General features: G+C 41.2%; 1 protein-coding gene across 1 annotated transcript in view; it reads left to right on the top strand.

The window, feature by feature from the left end:
- unc5da (unc-5 netrin receptor Da) overlaps positions 1 to 23,809 on the top strand; it is a 389,274-nt gene that overhangs the window by 315,114 nt on the left and 50,351 nt on the right. Inside the window, exons 7-12 of the mRNA XM_034710336.1 lie at positions 1,061 to 1,225; positions 4,500 to 4,532; positions 7,852 to 8,040; positions 17,746 to 17,895; positions 19,933 to 20,151; positions 23,177 to 23,261. Coding sequence (XP_034566227.1) covers positions 1,061 to 1,225; positions 4,500 to 4,532; positions 7,852 to 8,040; positions 17,746 to 17,895; positions 19,933 to 20,151; positions 23,177 to 23,261 — 841 coding nt within the window. The remainder of the gene's footprint in view (positions 1 to 1,060; positions 1,226 to 4,499; positions 4,533 to 7,851; positions 8,041 to 17,745; positions 17,896 to 19,932; positions 20,152 to 23,176; positions 23,262 to 23,809) is intronic.

The raw sequence follows: 23,809 nt of genomic DNA, 5'->3' as shown, positions 1-23,809 counted from the left end.
ACCATGTCTCTGTTGTTTCTATTCAACCTCACACTTAAGAGATGTGATGACATTAAACATGAGAGGTTAAAAGCAGATGGCACCCTGATTTATCAAATAAGGTGATCAATATTCAGCTATTTATCTCTGCAATCACCCCGTAGTCTAATTATGCAGATTTTCAACTTGTCATCCTTGCTAGTTAGCATTAGTTAACTTCCCTTGATTTGATTGCACATATCTAAACATCTAAAGCACTGCATCCTGAAACAGCAACTGTGGAGAAAGTTAATGAGGAAGTGGGAGATGGAGTGAAAAATAAAGAGGGAGAAAAGAGAACCTGAGAGAGAGAAACAAACCGTAGAAGCTTTGGTTAAGAAAATAATCGCAGAGCAGCAGTTCCAGTTATCAAAATTTCTGTGTAATCTGCTCTGCTCAAGGTTTTTTTTTTTTTTTTTTCTCAAGACAAGCCATAATTTATGATTTTGAACCATAGCAGCAGCATAAAGGGAAACTCTCATCAGGTTTAAGAAGAAGAAAGTTATCAGGCGAAGGCAGTGCACTCCTGCAAACATTATCTCCCCTTTGCCGACTGCCTCCTTCTGAAGGAGTCTTTTCTCCCACATCGGAGGTTTGAACATAAACAGCGTGCATTTGCCTTCAGATTAGCGGGAAGAAGGGGGGGGGGGGGGGACTTTGGAGGTGGAAAGGAGACTTGATCGAGTGTGGCATAAGCGGAGTATCTTTGTGTTTCATGAAGTCGGCGAGACGGCACAACATTTTGGCACCCCCGAGGAGAAAAATGTTTTTGTAAAGATAGAAGTGCAGCTCTTACCTTGAAAGTGTTTTCTCAAAAAGTCCCAGAGATCTATTAAATAAATCAACTTGAGCTGTATGGTTGAATTTTTTATAAGAAAAGTAGGCATTTCTGTCACGTCAGGTAAGATAATTGCTCCTTTTTGCCTCAGTGTCTCTTTTTCTGTATTTTCTGCAGCTTTTTTTTTTTCACTCCTCTTGCTCATAAGGGTGTTTTCATGTGCATCTTTGTACTCTTAAACTTTTGTGCTTCTCTCTCCCTCAGTGGACGGCGGATGGGGAGAGTGGACGGAATGGTCTGTATGCAGCTCAGACTGCGAGAGGCAGCGCAGCAGAGAGTGCACGGCTCCAGAGCCCAAACATGGAGGACGGCTGTGTGACGGCGTGGCGCTGGCTACGGAGAACTGCACCGGCGGCCTCTGCACACAGAGTGGGTCAACATCGCTATCTGTCCGACGTGGAAAAAAAAGATAGTTCTGCATCATTTCTGTCAGTCCCCGTTGTGTTCAGGGACTGTGTCATTATAGATTTACTGCTCATATTTTCAGCAGCGTGGGCTTGAACATGATCGTCATTCTAATTACGCTCATTAGCGGCGCCCTCGTCCATCTTCATTATTCATCCTCTGTGCTCCACATGCACAACACGCAACAAATCAACGAACACTTGTAGCCTGCAGAAACTAACTTCCAACATGGCCTCCTCGCTAAGTTATTGAGGGTCTCTGTTCATTCTAATAAGCAGAAAATAATAAGGAATAAGTCAATTAAAGGTCTTATCAGCTCGTCTCTGTCATGGATTGACTCAGTGTGAAGTCCCACACAGCTGAATGGAGCTCTTTGCATTGAAGTGTGGGGATCAGACACCCTGACAGCCTATTGGACAACTCTCACTCAATTCAGTGAGGAATGAATCAGCTTTTTCAGTGTGGACATCCGTATAAGCTGCTCAGTTTGAACAACAGTAAATATGAATGTAATGTGGTGAACCCTACATATGCTCAAGCAAATGGAGTGGAAGTTATTGGGGGAGGTGTTGGTTGTAGTTTGAAAAAGCTCCCATGTCTCTGTTAACACTGACGTGGCATTCTTGGATATCTAATGGTGATCCCTGATGGCGAGAAGTGTTTGTTTTGTTTTGTTTTTTGAGATTTTTGGGGCATTCTGACTTTATTGGATAGAACAGCTGAAGAGAGAGAGAGGGGAGATGTTTGGTGCAGAGAGTGTGGGATGACATGCAGTCTAAGGCTGAGAGTGAATCAGTGACCGATGAGGACTGTATCTGAAGATAGGGCTAAAGTTTGTGACTTTCAAATTGGTTTACAGAATGTGGCTAACACTAGTAGAGCTAGCACCACCAGCCTTTGGTTCTCCCTGCAGGTCAACGTCCACATGCATGTGCTTTTTATGCAATGTAGGCTGTGTTGAGTCGACCAGAAATAACCCACATGCAATTTATCACAAAAACACGTGTCATCTGTGCATGTTTACATCCGGGTAGTAGAGCATAATGGTAGTTTCCAGTAACAGGAGTTACAGCCCTGGCTAGTAGCAAGTGGCTAAGCTACAGCTTAGACACAACATGACAGGCCTACCATAAGAAAAATATGAATTATTAGTTTAACGAGGATGATGATGTTTAATTGTTTGACCAAATACGCATATCCCTTGACCTTACTGATTTGATTTTGGACATTTCAACTCACCCCAAAGAGATTCAGATAATTTATGCTTTATAACATTGAAGGATTCTTTTTAATGCTATCATTATTATAGTTTGTAATAATAATGAACTATATAAAAATAATGCTGCTCCTGTAGCCTGGAACCTGCAGCAGGAGAGCTTGGGTTTGAGTGAGCTTGTCTCTTTTAAATGATTTTAAAAGCAGACTGAAGGCTCTTGAGCAGGGGTGTCAAACATGCGGCCCGCGGGCCAAAACCGGCCCGCCAGAGGTTGCAATCCGGCCCACGGAACGACTTTGCAAAGTGAAAAAATTACAGATTAGATATTAACTGCAAATTTTCAATAAAAGTAACTACTATTTTAAATTTGTCCTCTGAGGGTCGCATACAATCATAGTGCTGATGGAGCGCACCTGAACAGCACTTTTTCCCAGGACTTTTTTCTCAAAGTGAGAAAATAGATGACTTGCTGTTTGCATAATCCGGTTGAGATTCATTAAGTCTTTTTAGAGCACTATTAAGATGATCCACTAACTACGAACACTAGCACAACACCCCTGCATACAACACTGTCCAGCAAGCAAACAGTTCCTTTCGGAGCTGAGGGGTCCAGAATAGTCAACTTTACCTTCTTCATTATTATAATCTCTCTGTTCTTTTGCAGTAAAAATTACACTCTGTGTCAGGTGAATTGATAACTTGTTTGGTGTGTTTGCAGCAGGTTTCAGTGCTTAAAGAGTATGTAGTAATGTTCTGCCCCACTATGAGACTCATCATGGAGAACTGTTTTTGTAGAAAGATAGTTGATTACATTTTCAGCACATACTTGTACTATTTTGCACTAAAACAAAGGGAAAATGTAAAGTTGTCGTTATTTATAGGTTATTATGTTATGATTTTACTGGTCCGGCCCACTTCAGATCAACTTGGGCTGTGTGTGGCCCCTGAACTGAAATGAGTTTGACACCCCTGCTCTTGAGGAAGATGCATCAGCTTGTAGATGCTTTGACTGATGACTTTTGTTTCTGAAATCCATGATATGTTGTCTTGTTTTAGAATTCTGTGTTGTTTGTCTGTAACTTTATTGGAACCTGCTGCTGTTGATTTAGCCAGGACACACTTGTAAAATAGATTCTTAATCTCAATGTGGTTTTCCTGGTTAAATACATTTAAATAAGTTATCATTTTACTTCAAAACTATCTTTAGCTGCTTTACAATCACAAACTCTGTAAGAAACATCACAAAGCAAAACAAAATGAAGCTCAATATTGTGAGTTTAAACTAAATGAAATACACAGATTGTTACAAAAGTAGACAAATTAAAAAGTACATAAAACAGAAGTGATAAATAATAATGATATAAATAGTGTTGTCCTCCAACTCCTGGGTTTTTATGTGAATGAATACCTTTTTGTTTGCAAAAGAATGACAGGAGACTCAAACATTGGGCTCAGCAGCTTGTTAGTATGAAGTTGATGTGATACATCAGACATAGAGATCGGCTGCTTACATGGCTGCATGCTTCATCATCTGCTGATGGTTGATATTCGTCAACAGGGCCAGTGTTGGCTGGTACCAGTACTCAGTTCCTGTTGTCTGTTTTCGGCCGTTTGAGTCCAATATGGGGCATTACAGATCTTCTTTCATCAGTGGGTGTGGAGCATCACCTGAAGTTCTGGCTTTAGCTAACACTGCAGAGAGATCTTTAGCTTTATGTTCCTAACTCTGAGAATAAACGGGGACTTCTCTGCTTATGTTGAGTGTGCACGCTGACTGTTATTGAAGGAACTCACCATTCAGTGACCAACCATTCAGACTGAAATCTGATTGGCTGTCAACACAACTGGTCTGCACAGCAAAATGAGCAGATCATTGTATTCCCCTCAACAGTTACATACATGTATCGTCACAGATGTCTGTGGATGCTTTGAGTCATTCTCAGCTCTGATATCTATCTGTCTGTAACGACCAGAGGCTTTATAGAGGAACCCTAAAACTCTGCTGTGTGTCTGTTTCTGCAGATCGAAAGCTGCTCCATGATGCAAAACCGCAGGGTGAGTTCCTGTTTCCTTCCTCAGCTTGCCATCACTGCATTATTTTAAAGATAACACTAAGTTTGAGTAAGAAAGATGTGCAATCGTTGTCATATGACCAGACGGCACTCTAAACGGATTGAGTGGCTCGGAGGTGTGTGTCGTTTTCCTTTTGAAGAGTCATCACCCTGTTTAATATCTTACCCCTGCACTGCTCCTCTCTGCCGTTGCTAGGCTACACCTTCTGTTATTTGTTTGGGAGGTACAGTAACATTAAGTCAGTGTTTGATGAGTGAGGATGGTGCCAGCACAATGTTTTATGGAGGATCAGCAGCAGCCATTTGGTTTAGCCTCATCTCCTACCAACATATTAAACAAACAGGAGCCAGAGACTGCAGAGGACGTTACAGAGGAGTGAAAAACACACAACTCTTTTTTTTCATTTGCATGATTTTCTTCAACAAAACTTTTAAGAAAACTCTGTTTGCAGCATTTGTGCTTGTATCCTGTGTGATAGTGAAAATGAAGAGCTGTTGTAACAGATATGAACTTTAAAAGAGTCCCATCTATTAAAATTGATAAACAGCAGAATGGAGGCCAGGACCCCAATCATTGGCTTTTTTAAAAAGAAGTAATTTCAAGATTAAGAGAAAACAATGATAAGAAGTCATGTGGACACAATTAATACTGAAAAATAAAACAATTCAACGTTAGATAAAATAATAATATTATTATTTTTAGAGCACTTTAAAAAAAAAAAAGTTACAAAGTGCTTCACATGGGCAGCAATTAAAACAGGCAGTTCATAAAAATGCACAAGTCAAGATAAAGAAATGAAACATATTTTAAAATACATAAAATTCCCCTAAAAGAAATCTAAAGGAATGAAAGTCATTTAAAATATATTAATATAAGACAGTTAAAATAAAATAAGATTCAGATAAAATTAATAAAATAAAACATTTCATACACGAGGGCAACTCAATGTGCTTTACATTAAAACATTAAAAGCATTGGAAACATTCAGACAGGCATAAAAGAACACAATTAAAATGACAAATAAAATTAAACCTAGAAAAGAAAAGGAAAATTAGAAATATATTGAATAAAATTAAAATTTGCATTTAAAGTGAGTTAAATTAAGCTAAGATTGGAAGGGAGTGGCAAATAAAAAAGATCAAATTAATCTTGGATTTAAAAGAGGTGAGAGTTGGAGCAGACCTGCAGCTTTCAGGGAGTGTGTTCCAGATATGTGGTGCATAGTGACTAAACACTGCTTCACCATGTTTCATCTGACTCTAGGGACTGAAAGCAGACCAGTACCTGATGGAGGTCGAGATGGTTCATACAGTAGCAGCAGATCAGCAATTTATTTTCGGCCTAAACCATTCAGTGCTTTATAAACCATCAGCAGGATTTCAAAGTCTATTATCTGTCAGACAGGAAGCCAGTGTAGAGATCTAAGAACTGGAGTGATGTGATCTACTTTTTTGGTCCTTGTTAGGAGGACTCGAGCAGCACTTTTTAGGGAGTCCTGTAGGAAAGGCTCTGCGATAAAAGTATGTTATAAGAAGGGATTTGAAAGAGCTCACTGACTCAGCAGACCGGATCTCCTCGGGCAGATGGTTCCAGAGTGTCGGACCCCTCACTGCGAACACCCTGTCCCCTTTCGTTGTCATGTTTGTCATTGGAATGCACAAGAAACCTCTGCCCGAGGATCTCAATGCATGTGTCGGCTCTTAAGGAACTAAAAGGTCTGCTATATAGCTTGGAGTAAGTCCACGTAGAGCTTTAAAAGTGATCAGTAAAATCTTAAAATCAAAAACATACAGGAAGCCAGTGCAAGGAAGCTAGGTCTGCAGGTACCCCACTCTGTAATATCAGTATAGCTCAGCAGTGAGTGAGAGAAGCTCTGCACGTCTGAAGGGTGAATCAGCCTCTCCAATCATCACTCATTTCACCCGAAGAGAGCGCGTCGCCCCGAAATAGGAAACAATACTTTTATTCTGAAGGCCAGAAAGTAGCCTCTGTATAACAGGGGATAACTCACGGTGACAGGTGTGGTTATGAAAGCTCTCTGCATGACTCATCGAAAAAACTCAAAATAGAGGCGAGAGATATTTCCGATGCAGATGTTTGGATGGACTTAAAGCACACCACATGCATGAATATGTATGAATATGTGTATGTAATAATGTGCAGGGAAATGCAGGTGATTTTTCAGGTCGTTGCTAGCGAGCCTTTCAAGCTGAAAAAAAAGGGAACACATTTGGGTTAAAAGCAATCATTTTGCAGGTTGTTTGCGGGTTTATTTGTCATAAAGTAGACGTTCTGTAACCATAGCTGAATGCTTAGGCTGCAGTTTGTGATTGTGTTTCCACTAATGTTATTATTATACACCAGGTATTGCATTTCAAGCCTCGCAGCTGTGTTTTAACACTGTACATCCATTGCTCTATCCATTATTGCTGCCTTGGGTAAAAGACCATTTATGTGTTGATTACTCCTGCATAGTTTGCGCGCCGGAAAAACAAATGTGATTCCTACAGAGCCACCGGCAAATGTTCTCCTTTCTCGTCCTTTAACACAGTTATGTATTTTTGTTTGTCAGAATCGCAGAAAAAGAAATACAAAGAATGCATCCAAGCTGCCAAAACTTCCCGAGCCCTCAATTAACCTGCTACAGTAGATGTTAATGCCGCTTTGCATATTTTTGTCCATTCCTCCTCATTTGAGCTTCAGGCTACTTAGAGGATTTCTCCCCATGTCCTGTTTCAGCAAAGATCTCATTATCTCTCAAGAACATGCTAGCGTCCCCCCCCTTTATTTCCCCGCTCGTTCTTTTTCTTTTCTGCAGTACTTTTGGACGCTGCAAAAACTGGCACGACCAGATAGAGCGTAATCATGTCGATGAGCTAATTTAATGAATTGGTTTTGTCACATTATCCCGGTGGAGCGCAGAGAGCCTCCAACAGCAGAGCCCAGCAGTGTTTGAAATGACAGTCAGGTGCTGCGTTGATTATAATCGCCTTCCTTCTGAGGTTCCTCATTAGCCGCTTTAACACTCCAGGATGGAACAATGACGCTGTGCATCAGGAAGAGGAGAATACAGAAAAAAAAAAAAGGTGCTAAAGTAGTTTGAAACCAAGATAGACTTCCCATTAAAGACTGTAACAAATGTTACACCGGTGATGATCCTCTGCAGCCGTTTCTCCGTTGATTCTGTGAGGAAATGGCTCCTGACTCTGTAATTAAGTGTGCAAGGACTTGGAAGGCAAAACAGTCACTCACACTGCCTCTCTGGTTTTACTCTCTCTCTCTCTCTCTCTTATTTTCCAAGGTGTGGTGGAGAGCAGCAGTGATGTGGCCTTGTACTCAGGCCTGGCTGCAGGCGTAGTGACTGTGGTGCTTCTGATCGTCGCCGTCACTCTCTACCGAAGGAGCCAGAGCGAGTACGGAGTGGACGTCATTGACTCGTCTGCCCTCACCGGGGGGTTCCAGTCCTTCAGCTTCAAGACCTCGCGCCAAGGTGAGACAGCAGTTATCTGTCTTAAATTAACTCTGGGAAAGAGCCACATCCCACTGTGAACGTAGACACCCTGCAATATGAGCCCAAACTGAGAGCATGTAAAGAAACAGGCTCACACATTTATGCAAAACATTACTTACATGAGTGAGGTGTGATATATGTTTTTATTGTGCAGAAGTATGGCTTGTTGATTTTTGTTGCTGCTGGTTAATAATTGCAGTACCAAAGTCTAGGGATACATATCTGGATAATGACTTGTTTAACTGACTGGTGATCCCTGTGCAGACTAGCAAGGCTGATGATATCTAATTGTTCAGTCAACTTAATGTGCATATTCTCATTGGACTGGCTTCGTAGTTCAGTGTGTACAAAAGTAAAGCTAGTCCTCTTGGTTTATTCCTGGCACAATTAATTTACTTCATGATTACAGATATGCACGGTGTAATCACAGCCAGCTCACCTCATAAATTAACAACCGGAATTTAACACACCTTTCACATCACGCTTTCTGCTGTATGATAACTTCGAGTTCATAATGAGGAAAACAGAAAAGTTCCTACAAAGTCCAGAATCAACAGCTGTGGGTTTTCAGTTCGTATCTGAGGCACTTTTCATACGAAGATGCAGCTCAAAGTGCGTCTAAGAACAAGATAGAACTGCCCAAAAAGTAAAAAAAATATATTGCATTACAAAATAAATGATAAAAGTCACAAAAAGTGGATAAAATGTAGAAAATTTCAACACCTGCGAAGTCTCTTAGACGCCGCGAACTATTCCAGAGGCTGTAAAATCTGTGGTTGAAAGATGAATTACATTTCAATGAAGATATCAATTAATCAAACAACTTTAACTCCATTTAGAATATTTTTTGGGGCATAAAACAACATACAGAGGACAGAAAAATGATATGTTAGAGCTCAAATATGGGATAAAATCATATAAAATGATACTGATGATTAAAGCTCCTGTGAGGAGTTTTTTGCTGATGTTGAAACAGACTAAAATCAATACTGTTACTTAATTGTAAGCTCCAAAAAAAGTAGATGAAATCAACTACATATACTATTTCTTGTTCTTGTTTTTAATGATAGAAATTGCTGCCACGGGTAAGGTGTCATGAAGTACTCAACACACTGCTAAAACTGTCTTTGTTTACATTCTACATAACAAAAAAATTCTCATTACATTTAACTCTTAAAAGACAGCAGGATGACATTTTTCATCTGAAAACACAACTCACACAAGTACAGGATGGAATTAAAGATGGAAGAGGTTTCAGATTGGCCAGAGGGGGCGCCAAAATCAACACAGACAGAAAGTTCCTCACTGGAGCTTTAATCAATCAATCAATCAATCCTTATTTATAACAATTGTTAACTCAAGATGCTTTAAAAACAGAGCAGGTCAGGCTGTGCTAAGTTTTTATTATTGACAAAGACCCAACATTGAGACGGGATAAGATCCAGCCCCATCATACAGACAGGTCTCAGACTTTAAAGGTGACATATCATGCAAAATGGACTTTTTAATGGTTCTCTACCTGGAATATGTTTCCCTGGCATGTCTACAAACCCCCCGAGAATGAAAAAAATCCATTCTGCCCCTGTTCTGATTTCTCCACCTTTCTGTAAATGTGTGTGAAACGAGCCGTTTCAGACTTCCGTGTTTTTGTTACGTAACAACAATATCCGGTCTGTCACGGAGTCAGAGCTCAGAGCTTGTTCAGCCCATAGACTGTATAAAATAATACTGAATCCCTCCTCCGTTTTTCATTACCTGCACAAATGTGTGCTAACAAGGAGCTTAGGAGGGAGGCATGCTAGTTGTAGGCCGTCTTAATAAACACAAAGGTCGGTTTTACTCCCCACGTCTGCAGATTTGAAGATCTAGTGGATGATTTTTATTTATCATGGATAAGTGCTAGCGCTAGTTAGCATAGTTACATAGCTAGATGTCGTAGCTGTAGCTGTGTACCAAGACACACGTCGACATACTGACAAATAAAACAACAAGAAACACTAAATCTGTGACCAATCCTTCAGAAAGGTCCTGCTGCCTTTCTGGTAGAGGTCGGTTTTACTCCCCACGTCTGCAGATTTGAAGATCTAGTGGATGATTTTTACTTATCATGGATAAGTGCTAGCGCTAGTTAGCATAGCCACATAGCTACATGTTCGTAGCTGTGTACCAAGACACACGTCGACACACTGATAAATAAAACAACAAGAAACACTAAATCTGTGACCAATCGTTCAGAAAGGTCCTGCTGCAGGCGCCTCTCCGTCAGGATCAGATTCTGGATCAGATTCAGAGGGTTGAAGTAACGTGATCTCTGAGCAGCCGTGTGTATTCAGCCAACATGTAAACATTAGATCAACGTGCTGGACAGCCGAGGCACATCCACTTCCTGAGGGGGCGTGGTCAGAGAGAAAACAGAGTGTTCTGAGGAGGACTGAAGAAGAGGGCTTTTCAGGCAGACCAAAATCTGATTTCAAAGTGTTTTTTTTGAGCATAAACTTTAAAGACATGTTTTGGGGACCTCTTAGACCAATATATATTGATGAAAAAAGCGTGATATGTCACATTTAAGTAGACTGGTTTACAGTGTAAACTGAATGAATCAAAATTTAGGTTGGCACTCAATCAATCAATCAGTCTTTATTTGTATAGCGCCAAATCACAACAACAAACGTTATCTCAAGATGCTTTTACAAACATAGCAGGTCTAGACCACTCTATGTCAAATTATGAACAGAGACCCAACACCAAGACAGGGTAAGGGACAGGGTCTTACTCCACCTTAATCCACCATGAGCAATGCACCTCACAGTATTTAGCAAGTTACAGAGGGGAGGAAAAACTTCCTTTAACAGGCAGAAACCTCGAGCAGAACCAGACTCACTGATGAAAGGATTAAACATCAGTCTGTCAAGAAATATGATTTCTACAGAGGATCTAGTGAACGTATTGAAAGAGAGATGAGAGTTTGAACAGTCTTCAGTGTTAGTCAGACGTGTACTGGATAAAGTCACATGAAGAATCTGAGAGGTAAACCTGAACACTCAGAAAGAGGTTTTATGTGGTTCTGAAGAGCCTCTCAATGATAAAAGGTGTATATAAAACAACAGACTCTGTACTTGACTTTGCTACAAGAGGTTGTAAGGGTGCAGTTAAAAACAAGTACCAAAAATTACTCACTACCCCTTTTATTTGCATAAATACAACCTCTGCAGCCACCTTGGGAAGAGTTTGTTCAACTTCACTCCTGAAATGACCAAACAGGTTCACGCAGGTCTTACAGCCAGGGCGAAGGTTAAGATAACAGGACTGTGCTGAAGTTACACATGTATTTAACTGTGTCTTCTTTTATTGTGTCTTCTTTGTTGATGTGGTTGTTTAAGTTTAAACAAAAAAAAAGGAAAGAGAAATGTAATTTTACGGCTGCAATTACAATCATAATTGTCCAATCAGTTTGATGATTCAAGAGAGCCCGAAACTTCACCGAAAATCTAATTAAGTCTGCAGTTTATAAAAGAAATCAAATGAAGCCAACAGTTCTGCAAAACATCCCGATGTCAGTGTAATATAAATGAAGTGTCATTCTTCTCCGCACAAAAAGAACGACGCAGAGGGAAGAGAGTCTCATTTTTCAGTTTGTCCTCATAACTGACACACACACACACACACAAACACACACACACACAGAATCAATCCCAAGGAGATCACTAGTTACAAGATGTACTTCTGATTCTGCTGCAATTTCATTCTCAATCCCAAAACATCCTCTCACATATTAATGTCATTCTATGTTATTCAACTGCAGAACATGCAAACAAACACTTGAAGTCTGTATCTTTATGTATATTTGTACATAATTATGAATAATTCAAACATTTCTTTGTGTTGTGATATAACTGCATCAATTATTAAAAGGCTTTAGGGGGCCTGTATTTATTTTTTTCTGTTTGTTCTCTTGAGCCTTCTGGAGCTTCTCTCTGTTTGTGCTTTAGAGCTCTAAATGTCCAATAACCTTCAGAACAGAGCTTCATCTATAAAACACACTCTGCATTTATTGCTTTACTGCCAGCATCAGTATGCACCGAGCAATAACACTCACAGGGAACTTATTGTTACAAGCACATGTTGTGTTCTCAACGAATTTACAGCCAAGCTCTCGTTTAATATCACTCAGACCTTCTGCAGATCTATAACTTAAGAAAATGTCAAAGAAAGATCGCTCAATTGGTGATTTTGGTATTTTTTCTACACTACAGAGCTTCCATTAATTATTCATGGAGGTAAAATTGGAAATATAATTTATAAGTGTTTTCATTTTCTTCTTTTTTTTGCACCGGGCTCCCGCGTGGAGCATTTGTGGTCCTGAGTCTCCCAACACAGAAACATCAGAGCTCAGAGGAATGCTGTGGGGCTTTTTTTTTTTTTTTTTTTTTTTTTTTGCTCTGCAGATTGAGGCATATTTTTACAAGGCTGGCATTATTGGTCGCCGCTGCAGCAGCTCTCAGCAGGGTATAATAAAGTTCATTTTGATAACACAGCAGGAGGCTGGGAGAGCTTTAATCTTGGTCCCTGTTCACTTTGATGAGGGGGGTAAAACAGCTGAACCTCCATAAAACCCAACATGTCCTCCCTGCCTTATATGTCGCAGCCTGCTACACAGTAAACATTTGTTTATGCTTCTTTTTGTGCACCTAATAATTTTCATTATACAATTATTTGCTCAATAACCCCTTTAACAACTCAAACCTCCCAAAAAAAAAAGGTACAAAATCATTACTTCCCATTTATCACCCTGCCTCTGAAAGCAACAAAAACTTTTTGTTTTGTTTATTTTAAGACCTGATTTTTAAAAACAGAACCCACTGCCAAACAATTGAGATGTCTGTTTACAGAACAAGCGCCAAAACATTTCAAGAAAGTCAACAGTGTAGAAAAAGTCCAACAGAGAGCTTTATTTTTTGATAAACAAGCACCACTTTATTTTTGGACATGTTATCCACTTCCAGTCAGATGCGGTCCCACACACAGATTGCAGATCACAGATTATCTTTGTTGTACCACAAGGGTAAATTAGTTTTGCAGCAGCAGCACAGAATGAAGCAATCCACAAGGACAACATCAACAGAACAGAAATTACAACCAATTAAAATCTGACTTAGAAAATGGGACTCAATATAAATGATGCAATATAAAAGCATAATATCAACATCAGCAGTTTAATCAGTGAAGGCAGAGCTGATGCAGATACTGGAATTCCTGCAGAGTGGATATGTGCAAAAAATGTGCCAGGTGAATGTACACCAATGTGCAATGCAGTGCAAGTAAACTGCACTGTAGGGCTGTTAGTTCTATGAATTGCACTTGGTTTTAACCAAAGAAATGTATCATTCAGACATGGTATTATCCATAGACTGTATAAAATATGGACATAGTATCTGTGACGTCACCCATCTGTATCTGAAGGGCCATTTGAGGCCAATCGTTGGCGACAGCCATATTTGAAATGTGGAACTCAACATAACTGCTGTTGAGTGAGTGTGACGTAAAGAGGCGGGCTTTGAGCCTCCTCGCCAACAGCTACAGTGTTCCTGCCTGTCAATCAAGTCAGCTGTGCCTCTCATTGGACGACTCGTAATCTCAATATCTTTGAAGTTACAGCGTTATGAAAAATTCAACCCCCGTACAGTGTGTGCAGATCGAGAAATGAGCTATCCAGACTACACTCATTTTTTGTACCAGGCTGTAAACATGTCTATTTCTTCTGTAAAGATCGTCTTCTTTGAATTGGTGTGTATTTGGTTTCTGGTGTTTCTGCAGCCAGCCTCAAGTGGATCCTCGATGAACTGCAGTTTTTAACACTTCTGCATTGGACTCATATTTTTAGACTGGAGGTTACCACTTGGTGTTATCATACCTAAATCAACACATCAGCATGTGTCTCCAGATCAGATCTCACCTTCATCTGTGAGCAAACAAGACGCCCCCCTCACCTTCTTCAGACACATTAAAAAACACTGTGCCACAGACTCGTAGCACAGAGAGGGGAACAGCTGCACTGGGTGATTATGGAGCCTGATGTTTCTATGCAGTTCTGTGAACTATCATGAAATATAAGAAGCACAGTGCAAAGGAAGCGGTAACCTCTGGACTCAAAATATGAAACCCATGCGGAAGAGTTATAAACTGCAGTTCATCGAGCATCCACTAGAGGCTGGCTGCAGAAACACCGGAAACCAAATACACACCAATTCAAAAATTCAAAATCTTTGCAGCAGAAATAAAATCAGCATTACCAAACTGCATGATTTGGGATCCCTCATGATGCATTGTGGTGCATTTATACCTGTTTATTTTAGGCTGTCCACTTCGATCCAGTCACTCAGGACCGAAGTTAGTACCAGGTATAAACAGGCCAACAAGTCTTTTAGTGATCCACACCGGTGCCTTGAAACAACATCCTGAGGGCTAAATATCAAACCCACTTCAAAGAGGATGTTTCTGGCAATCCAGAATCCATGAACCATCCTCAGGACCTGATTTTTAAAAATTGCCAGAAGCCCAACCTGACACCTCCTGGAGATATATGTAGCCTTAAAAAACTTAAAAGTCTGCTCTTATTGATCATGTTTACGTTTTCCAAATCATGCAGTAATGCAAAATATTACAACCAACTAATTTAAACTTCCTCGAATGAGATTTTTCATCTCAGTAGAAACATCAAAATAAATAATTTAGAGCACAGTTAGTCATCAAGAATGACATCCAAATATTTGTAGCTCTCTTCATTGTCAGTGTCAGCGGCTTTTATCACAGCTGGCGGCGGGTTTCATAGAGACTTTATGAAGTCAATGATCATGGCTTTCAAAAAATATGAAGAATTGGCTTTCTGAAAACATAAACTTCAAAAATGCTCAATGTGTGTCACAGCATGGAGTCAAAAAAACATGTGTTTGTGATTATTGTAATTTATCTATTATTTAAGGATTAAGAAAAACCACATGGTTTACTTTTCCTCCATGTCTTCCACTCAAAGTTTTCATAAAAAGATACACATATGGAATTTGCAATTGTATGAATACATTATCTCGCTTTGGCCAATGTTGGTTTTTTTGTTTGTTTGTTTTTCTTCTTTTTTTTATCTTATTTTGGTTTTTTTTTCTTACTTTATTTATGTATATTCTGTCTTAAGCGAAGAGATGTAGGGATGGGGGGTTAAAGGAAAGTTAAATGTTATTTGTAGGGCGCTGGTGGCCTAGTGGTCAAAGTGCCCCACATACAGAGGCTATAGTCCTCGTGGCAGAGGTCGCTGGTTCGACTCCAGGCTGGGAACATTTCCTGCATGTCTGCCCCAACTCTCTACTCCCTACGTTTGTGATCCTGTGTTTTAATCAGATCAGAGATCAGACTTGCAGAGGCAAGGCAAGGCAAGGCAAGGCAAGGCAAGGCAAGGCAAGGCAAGGCAAGGTTATACGTAAAGCACCATTCATACAAGAGCAATTCAAAGTGCTTTACAGAGTTAAAACAAAAACCAGAACAGTAACACTCAACAAAAACATACAGCAAACACTTCAAACATTAAAATGTATTATACGTCCAGTTATGTTTTAATTTACTCTCTCTCTCTCTCTCTCTCTCTCTCTCTCTCTCTCTCTCTCTCTCTCTCTCTCTCTCTGTACTTATGTAACTTAACGTACATAGTAAATAGTGTTGGGTCTTATCATTCATTTAAATTAGGAGGGATTATTCTAAATGATCAGCCCCCTTCGCTGCTCTGAAGTCCATAACTTTCAGAGTCTCACTGTCCCACTGGACACAGAATCCCAACTGGCCTTGTCTTAACCAAAATGAACTTTTAATCATTTGATTCATCTCAGAACTTCTTCCCAAGGACTAAGATTCACACATTGAATCTTTCCAATGTCGAGTTGCAGCCCAAAGCTGGCTCAGACCTCTTGACACCCGACAGCCCAACAACATCTAATTGTAGATCCATCCATCCATCCATCCATCTTCTTCCACTTATCCGGATCCGGGTCGCGGGGGCAACAGTCTCAGCAGGGAAGCCCAGGCACTCCTCTCCCCGGCCACTTCCACCAGCTCTTCTGGGAGGATACCGAGGCGCTCCCAGGCCAGCTGAGAGACATAGTCTCGCCAGCGTGTCCTGGGCCTTCCCCGTGGCCTACTCCCAGTCGGACATGCCCGAAACACCTCCCCAGGGAGACGCCCGGGAGGCATCCTAACCAGATGCCCGAACCACCTCATCTGGCTCCTCTCGATCCGGAGGAGCAGCGGCTCTACTTTGAGCCTCTCCCGGATGTCTGAGCTCCTGACCCTATCTCTAAGGCTGAGCCCAGACACCCTGCGGAGAAAGCTCATTTCGGCCGCTTGTATTCGCGATCTCGTTCTTTCGGTCACTACCCACAGCTCGTGACCATAGGTGAGGGTCGGAGCGTAGATTGACCGGTAAATTGAGAGCTTTGTCTTCTGGCTCAGCTCTCTCTTCACCACGACAGACCGGTACAGCGCCCACATCACTGCAGACGCCGCCCCGATCCATCTGTCAATCTCCCGCTCCCTTTTCCCCTCACTCGTGAACAAGACCCCAAGATACTTGAACTCCTCCGCCTGGGGCAAAGGTTGTAGATCCAATATCAGGTTAATTCCATAACGCCATACCTTGTCAGAAAATATCCAATTGGGCACGGACTTGGCCTACTGGTTAAGATGGGCACCCATGTATCGGGCGGTCCAGCTCGAATCCAGCCTGTGGCTCCCTTCCTGCAAGTCATTCCCCCACTCTGTCCCAGTTTCCTACACTATCCACTGTCCTCTCCCTCCATCAATAATGGTGTAAAAGCCCGAAAAATATGTAAAAAATGAAAAAATATCCAATTCAAAATATGACATTAAAAAACCTAAGCATGAAAACAGGAAATATTTTAAAATCTAAGATCAAGAAAGAAAAATTAGCCTTAAAAAAAGTAATTAAAACTCAGTTTGTTGAAAGAAATTAAAAGTTTTTAGTTACAGAAATAAAAACTTTGGTTGAAAAATTAGTGTGCATCCATTAAAGGGGCGAAGTAAGCAGGTAATAATTCAGTCATACACCTTTATAATAAAGCCTTTATTCTAATGTTTAATGTCTTTACCTTTCTGCACTTTGTTACCTGTATTATTAAGTATTATTATTAAAACATAAAGGATGTGTTTGACTCAGTCCATCATGTGCTATAGCTTCAATAACACCATCTGCTCCTTCTGAATTTTAAAAGATAAAAAGACAGAGAAATACATCTCCACATATAAACTCCGTGAATCAACGTGCGCCATAATTCAATGTCAGCATCTCCCGTTGTTGACACTACATTTTTTTCCCTGAACCACCATGACATCGAATTAAAGCATATTACTGCTCCCCAGCCATTGTTATTTCCCATTCGTCACTTTTAATTGAGCCATTGGTATGCTAAGTGGCATGAAAGTCCTGTTTCCATGGTGATGATATTACAGCAGTAGCCACAAGTGGATAAAAACTAATTGTGATGACATCCTCGTTTGGTTTTTATCATCGCCGTTGATGATGGTGGCATTTCGGTTCAAAGTGTCACTTTACAGAAATGTAATTGTTGCTCAAAGATGTCTAATTGTTGACAGTAATTTGCTTGATCTCTTTGTGTGTTTTTTCAGCCAACCCGCTGCTCATTAATTCATCCATGCAACCTGATCTGACAGTGTCACGCACCTACACCAGCCCCATGTGTTTCCAGGACTCCATCGACAAGGAGCTGATGGCCGAGCGCTCGCTCCTTGACCCGCTGCCTGATCTCCAGGTCAAAGGTGAGGGAACGTTTCGGAGAGAGCTGGGAGAGTCAACTTCTTTTTTGAAAGGCAAAGAATTACAGAGTTGTTCTGCTGTTGTTTCTGGGGAGGATAATCCATCTTGTTTTGAAGCTCTTTTTTTCCCATGAGGCAATCTATAAGAAAGCTGTCATACAAAGAAAAAATGGTCATCACCTTGAAGGGCATTACAGGTTGACCGTTCAATAAGCCACGTCCCCTTTAGTTACTCCTGCTACGCCTGTCAAACCCTCTGTTCTTCCATGGCACACACACACACAGTCTACACTGATATCAGCTACAGATTTACCACAACAGCTTCATGGTTGAATTTGAAACAATGGGCCATTGATTTCAGATCGCTGACTGTATATAGAGATGGAAGGAATGTCTCCACCCCTCCAGGTATATAGAAGTAAAGCCAAATTACCCCTCACAATGAGAACTGACCAAGCGGCAACCTCCAGTCTTACAATATGAAGCCTATGCAGAAGTGTTAAAAACTGCTGTTCCTTGAGTGTCCACTAGGGGCTGGCTGCAGAAATACCGGAAGCTACATACACACCCATTCAAAGAAGACGATCTTTACAGAAGAAATAAACATGTTTACACTGCACACACTGTACAGGGGTGATTTTTGTTATAAATCAGTATCTTTGAAGATATTATACTTACAAGTTTTGCCCAAATAAGGGCATGCCTGACTTTATTGACAGGCGGGCACCCTGTAGCTGTTAGTACGAAATCTAAAGGCCTGCATCTTTACCTCACACTAGCTCAACAGATATTATGTTGAGTCAGCATTTCCAGTATGGCACCCACCTAAAAATCCACTTCAAAACAGGGCCTCAGAAACAGATGGGTGACGTCACGGATACTACATCCATTCATTACATAGTCTATGGTACTGACACCCAGGGGCATGCCCAGAGGGATGGCCAGGGGTTGCCTCACTGTGCCCCCCTCAAAATTTAATTGGCCACCCAATGTGCCAACCCAAAATCCTTAACTAGGATTTGCCTCATCAGACGCAGGACTTATGTTAAGAGGACATTTTTGTCAGCAAGTGCAGGCACATGAACCTTTCACCCCCCCTCAGGCAGCAGGGTGCGCAGCCTCAAAGCCAGAACAACGAGGCTAAAGTGCAGCTTCTTCCCAGAGGCTGTGAGGCTTGTGAACTCCTGACCGAAAGTCTGTCCTCTGCACTGTTTACTGCTGCGACTGCATGCAGCTATTGATGCATAATTCTTTTAACATGCTGCTCAGTTTTTAAATATCTGTTGTATCCATTATTGGCCTTTATATCATGTATTTGTATGTATTTATAGGGTCCCATTTAGCTGTTACACTGTATTGTTATCTATTCCTTAGCTTGTTTGAATGGCAATAAACTGAACCTTTGCTTCCCAGCTAATGCCTCGTATACAAGAACTGTGGATCTTGCAGGGTCACTAACTGCAAGACTAAATTCAAAACCCCATTCAGAAACAGTGGTTAACTATTTAGCTAGCTAGCTATAGCTCTGGCAATTTCTGTCCACTTTTGGTCCTTTGCCGCTTTTTCCTTTTTTTTTATCCTCCCTTTTCACAGTCCAGGAGAACTTTGGCCTCCCTGTTTTGCTAGTTTGCAGCTTCCTGTCTGGTGCTGGCAGGAGTGCACGGTTGTTGGTGACAGACAAGACAAAAGACATGTGGTTAATTTATATATGTTGGATTTTCTCATAACCGCAAAGACGAGAAAAAGACTGGAAAGATCTAGCATTCCTATCAGGAAGCAGCATTAGCAGAAGAGCTAATTGGCCTATAATAAAAATGAACTGACAGCTTAATTAACTTCCAGCTTTATATGTTTTTATATCTTTTACTTTTGTTAGTGCAACAGAAAATCAGGAGGACCAGGCTGACAAAATCCAGTGTGTTATTGTGCTTTATATATTTCTTTCCTCTGCAGTGTATCACACATCACTCTCTCCTCTTGCCCTTGTTCATGGGCTGACCATGTTTGACCACAGCAGTTATTTTTCCACTGTTTCTCCAGGGGTGTCAGAGAGGGCAGAGTACCATGTCATGTCCCACCCTCAGACATTTCCGAGGGGCCTGGCTCCGGACTACAAAGGGGTCGCAGTGGGGACGACGCTGGGCAGAAGAGGGAAAAACCTCTTCACTCCGCAGGTCTCCTTGACTCACAGCAGACCTCTTCACAAAGCGACCGCGGTGTTTGGTCATGCTGGAGGGAGGCTTGTTGTACCTAACACAGGTGAGTCCACTGCGGGGAAAATTTCATTCGCTACGTTCCTCTGTGTGTGTAAACTGCAAACCTTCAACATAAAGCTGTGAATCACAGAGAGGCTGGGAGTTTGAGCTTCACATAAGGCATATAGTGATGCATTTCCAAGTTGGTTTGACCTTGTTGGTCTGCAGCGAGACTGTGGAAATGTCATCGATTTGGTCAGAAAACAAATATGGATGTAGTTTTTCCTGAACTTTCAAAGCAGCTCTAAAAGGTCTACAGGGCATTCTGCAACAAACAGCATCACCTGTTTCAATAAACAGTTCAAATCTATGAAAACAGGCCTCCTGCTGCGGGCCCCAGGGGACTGTTTTTGCATAACCTTGTTAAGATTTAAGTGAAAGAAAAACACAAATGCCTTCAAACTTTATATCTTCTGTATCTTTATATCTATATGTATCTTATAGCAATACATTTACTGGATGCTGTGTTGCAAAAGTAAATCAGTGTTTAGATTTTCCTGACTTCCTCTGATGCAGCAGAAATAACTAATCCGACCTCTGTGGGAAATGAAGTATTTAAAAGTTGTTTCCTCGTCCTCTCACAGACGGACCGGACAAAGCATGAGTGTTTGCTTTTTTACAAATCTGCATCACGATTCATGATGCTCAAGTTGATTTGCATCTGAGTGTGGTTTAAGTTAGTAGAGCTACCACCAGCCTTCAGTCCTCCTTGCAGGTTAACATCCACATACCTGTGTTGGTTACGCATATTTCTGGTTAAGTGTATATATGCTGCTTCAATCTGGCAAAGCAAACATACAACTTACCTCCATTTTCTAGATCAAAATACTGCCAAAGCATGCTGCACTAAGAGATGCAATCTGTCGTCCATGATTGTTTTCATCAGGGTAGTAGAGCATTGGAGCATTATGGCATTAATTATTAATTAATGGAGCTACAGCCCTAGCTAGTAGCGGCACAATTTGTTCAACCGGCTTGTAATTCTTGCACAGATTAACGAAGGTGATGTCTCTTTTAGTCCAGGGGTTCCCAAACTTTTCAGCCTGCAACCCCCAAAATATAGGTGCCAAAGAGTCGACCCCCACTGTCCCTCAAAGTGATTTAATGTGGCTTCATTTAGCTGGTCTGCAGAAAATGACCCTACCTATATGAGCATGTAGCTGTGTTTCCTGTGCCGTTATGAATTAACCTGCTGCTACTGATGCTTTTGATAACTAACTGTTCACTAACCCTAAACTTAGGAGTCATCTGGCAACAAAGAAAGGCAGAAAAGTCATTACATTTTCTATTTTCAAGGTTTTACTTCAAGTTTAGATAGGATTTTTGTCCATTTTTTTCACTATAATGGGTAAAATGTACTATTTTTAGATAACTTAAAAAAAAAAAACATTCTGGAAGACATCTCACGGCGAACCCCCAGGGGGTCCCGACCCCCACTTTGGGAACCCCTGCTCTAAATGTCTATGGGTCAACAATGTCAAATTGATTCGCAGTGTGTCTAAAGTTAGCAGAGCTAGCACCACAAGCGTTCATACGACTTTATCTGCATTTTCTGGATCAAAATACTGCCAAACCATGCTGCACTAAGAGATGCAATCTATTATCTGTGCATGTTTACATCAGGGTAGTAGAGCATTATGGCACCAGCTAGTAGCAGGTGGCTGTTTCAGCTAAATCACAATTTGTTCAACAGACTAGGAATTCTGGCGCCGACCATGAAGGTGATGATGTCTGATGTTTTAGTTGACTGAACATGCACATCTCTAATCCGTTTTTTATTTTTTATTTAGCCAAGTTGCAATCTATTATTTGCAATGAATTTCTTTAAAGTTGCCTTTTTGTGAGTGCAGCCTCTAATTTGATTTACAGTGAAGCTGAGACTCACCAGAAACCCATGAACAGTGGCTCCACAGCTGAAACAGAATGCTTGAAGTTCACATCCACCAGAGGAATCTCCTCCAGGGGATGAATCATGAATTAAACATTGTTGTGTTTGCTGCTGTCATATCTGAAGAGGGGGGGGATGTATGCATCCCTTCTGATCTTCACATTTCATCTGAGCACACCTTTCAACATCTTATGTTTGCAATTTTCTACTTTGAATAATGATGACAACAATATGCTTTGTGTCTGATGAAAAATGAAACGGATGCTAAAATATCAGAAGTCCTCAAAGTAGGTTGAACACCAACACAGGCACTGGCGGTGACTTCCACTTCAGAGCTGTAAGGGTTAAGTCCTGTTGTGTATCATGTTCCATTGAATGAAAAATGCACTCATTGCTTTTATTACAACCTCTGTCACTTAGCAACATCATGATTTTTATGTTATCTTAATATATAATTATGTGTACCGGTATACGCACCACACATGAATTTCCATTTTATGTAAATGTAATGGACAATTAAGTCATGTGAATGTGGAGTTTGACAGCTATGGCATTATTAACTGAACGCTGCCTCCATATAAACCAAATTAACATTTCTCAAGGTATGGAAAGCTTTCCTAACCGATGTCAATGCACACATTTTAGATTTTCTCCCTGTATGGTTTTTTTTTTTTTTTTTAAAGCATTCAGATTTAACATTTCATGATAAATATCATCCACAAGAGGAAAATGTTAATAAATCCTCTGATGCAAACCTGAGATGCTCCGTCTGCCACACCACTCGGGCAGCTCATTCTCCTGGCCTACATTCATCATCCTGTCCCTGGAGGGCCTTTATCTACTGCAGTGTAGATTGGCAGTAATTGTTTATCATATAGTACAATAATGTGTGTGTGTGTGTGTTTGTTGTGTGTCTGTTTCCAAGAAAGCGACAGTCTGCGAGTGTGTCGCTTACAGAGAGACTGCTGGCAGCATTGATTCACAAGGCCTTCGGGAGTAGGCCCCGTCACCTTTTTCTGGGGCCGTCACCTCTCTGGCTGTCACCTCCAGTAAAGAGGCCTGACAGCCCGGCAGGTGTGTGTATGCAGTGTGCGCGACTGTGCATGTGTTGATCAGCTCTTGCGTGCCTCCTTCTCTGCAGGTATCAGTCTGCTGGTGCCTCATGGGGGGATCGCTGAAGACACTACCTGGGAAATGTACATGATCATCAACCAGGAGGACAGCAGGTGAGGGACTCTCTCTGAGGAGAGGCAGTCTGCTTCTTAGTCTGCTTGCTTTTAATCTTTTCAACCCTGTCGTGCTGCATCTCTCATCTCTCTCTCTTTCTGCCACGTCGCCGTCTCCTCCTCTCTTTGCCAAACATGCACAGGTTCATACACTGATCCTCTCATGAGACAGTCATGTGCTCTGCATTTACACACATCCAGATGCAGGCATATTCACACCCAGCGAGGGGTCCTTGCTCATCTCGCAGACACTACAGGGGAGGACAAGATGTGTCACAAATGCATTGGCAGCTGCAGACAGATTGCATTACCGCCTTAAGCAACTGTCTCAGCAGAGAAAGATACTCTCCATGACTCTGGTAGCCTGTTTTGTGTTTGCAGACATAACTGTGACAATATCTCTTCCCACTTTGACTGGTTGGAGTGGTGAGGATTGTGAACTTTGTAGAGTCAGGATTCTGGGTGGTATTGATTTGTTGTTTCCGGGGTTGTTAGGACGTGATATGCTGCAAAGTTTCATTTCCAGCAGGAGTGTATTTCTGCAACCT

This window comes from Notolabrus celidotus, chromosome 19, assembly GCF_009762535.1.
Source record: "Notolabrus celidotus isolate fNotCel1 chromosome 19, fNotCel1.pri, whole genome shotgun sequence".
NCBI lineage: Eukaryota > Metazoa > Chordata > Actinopteri > Labriformes > Labridae > Notolabrus > Notolabrus celidotus.
The sequence above is the reverse complement of the archived record's forward strand: the minus strand, read 5'-3'. Positions and strand labels throughout refer to the sequence as shown.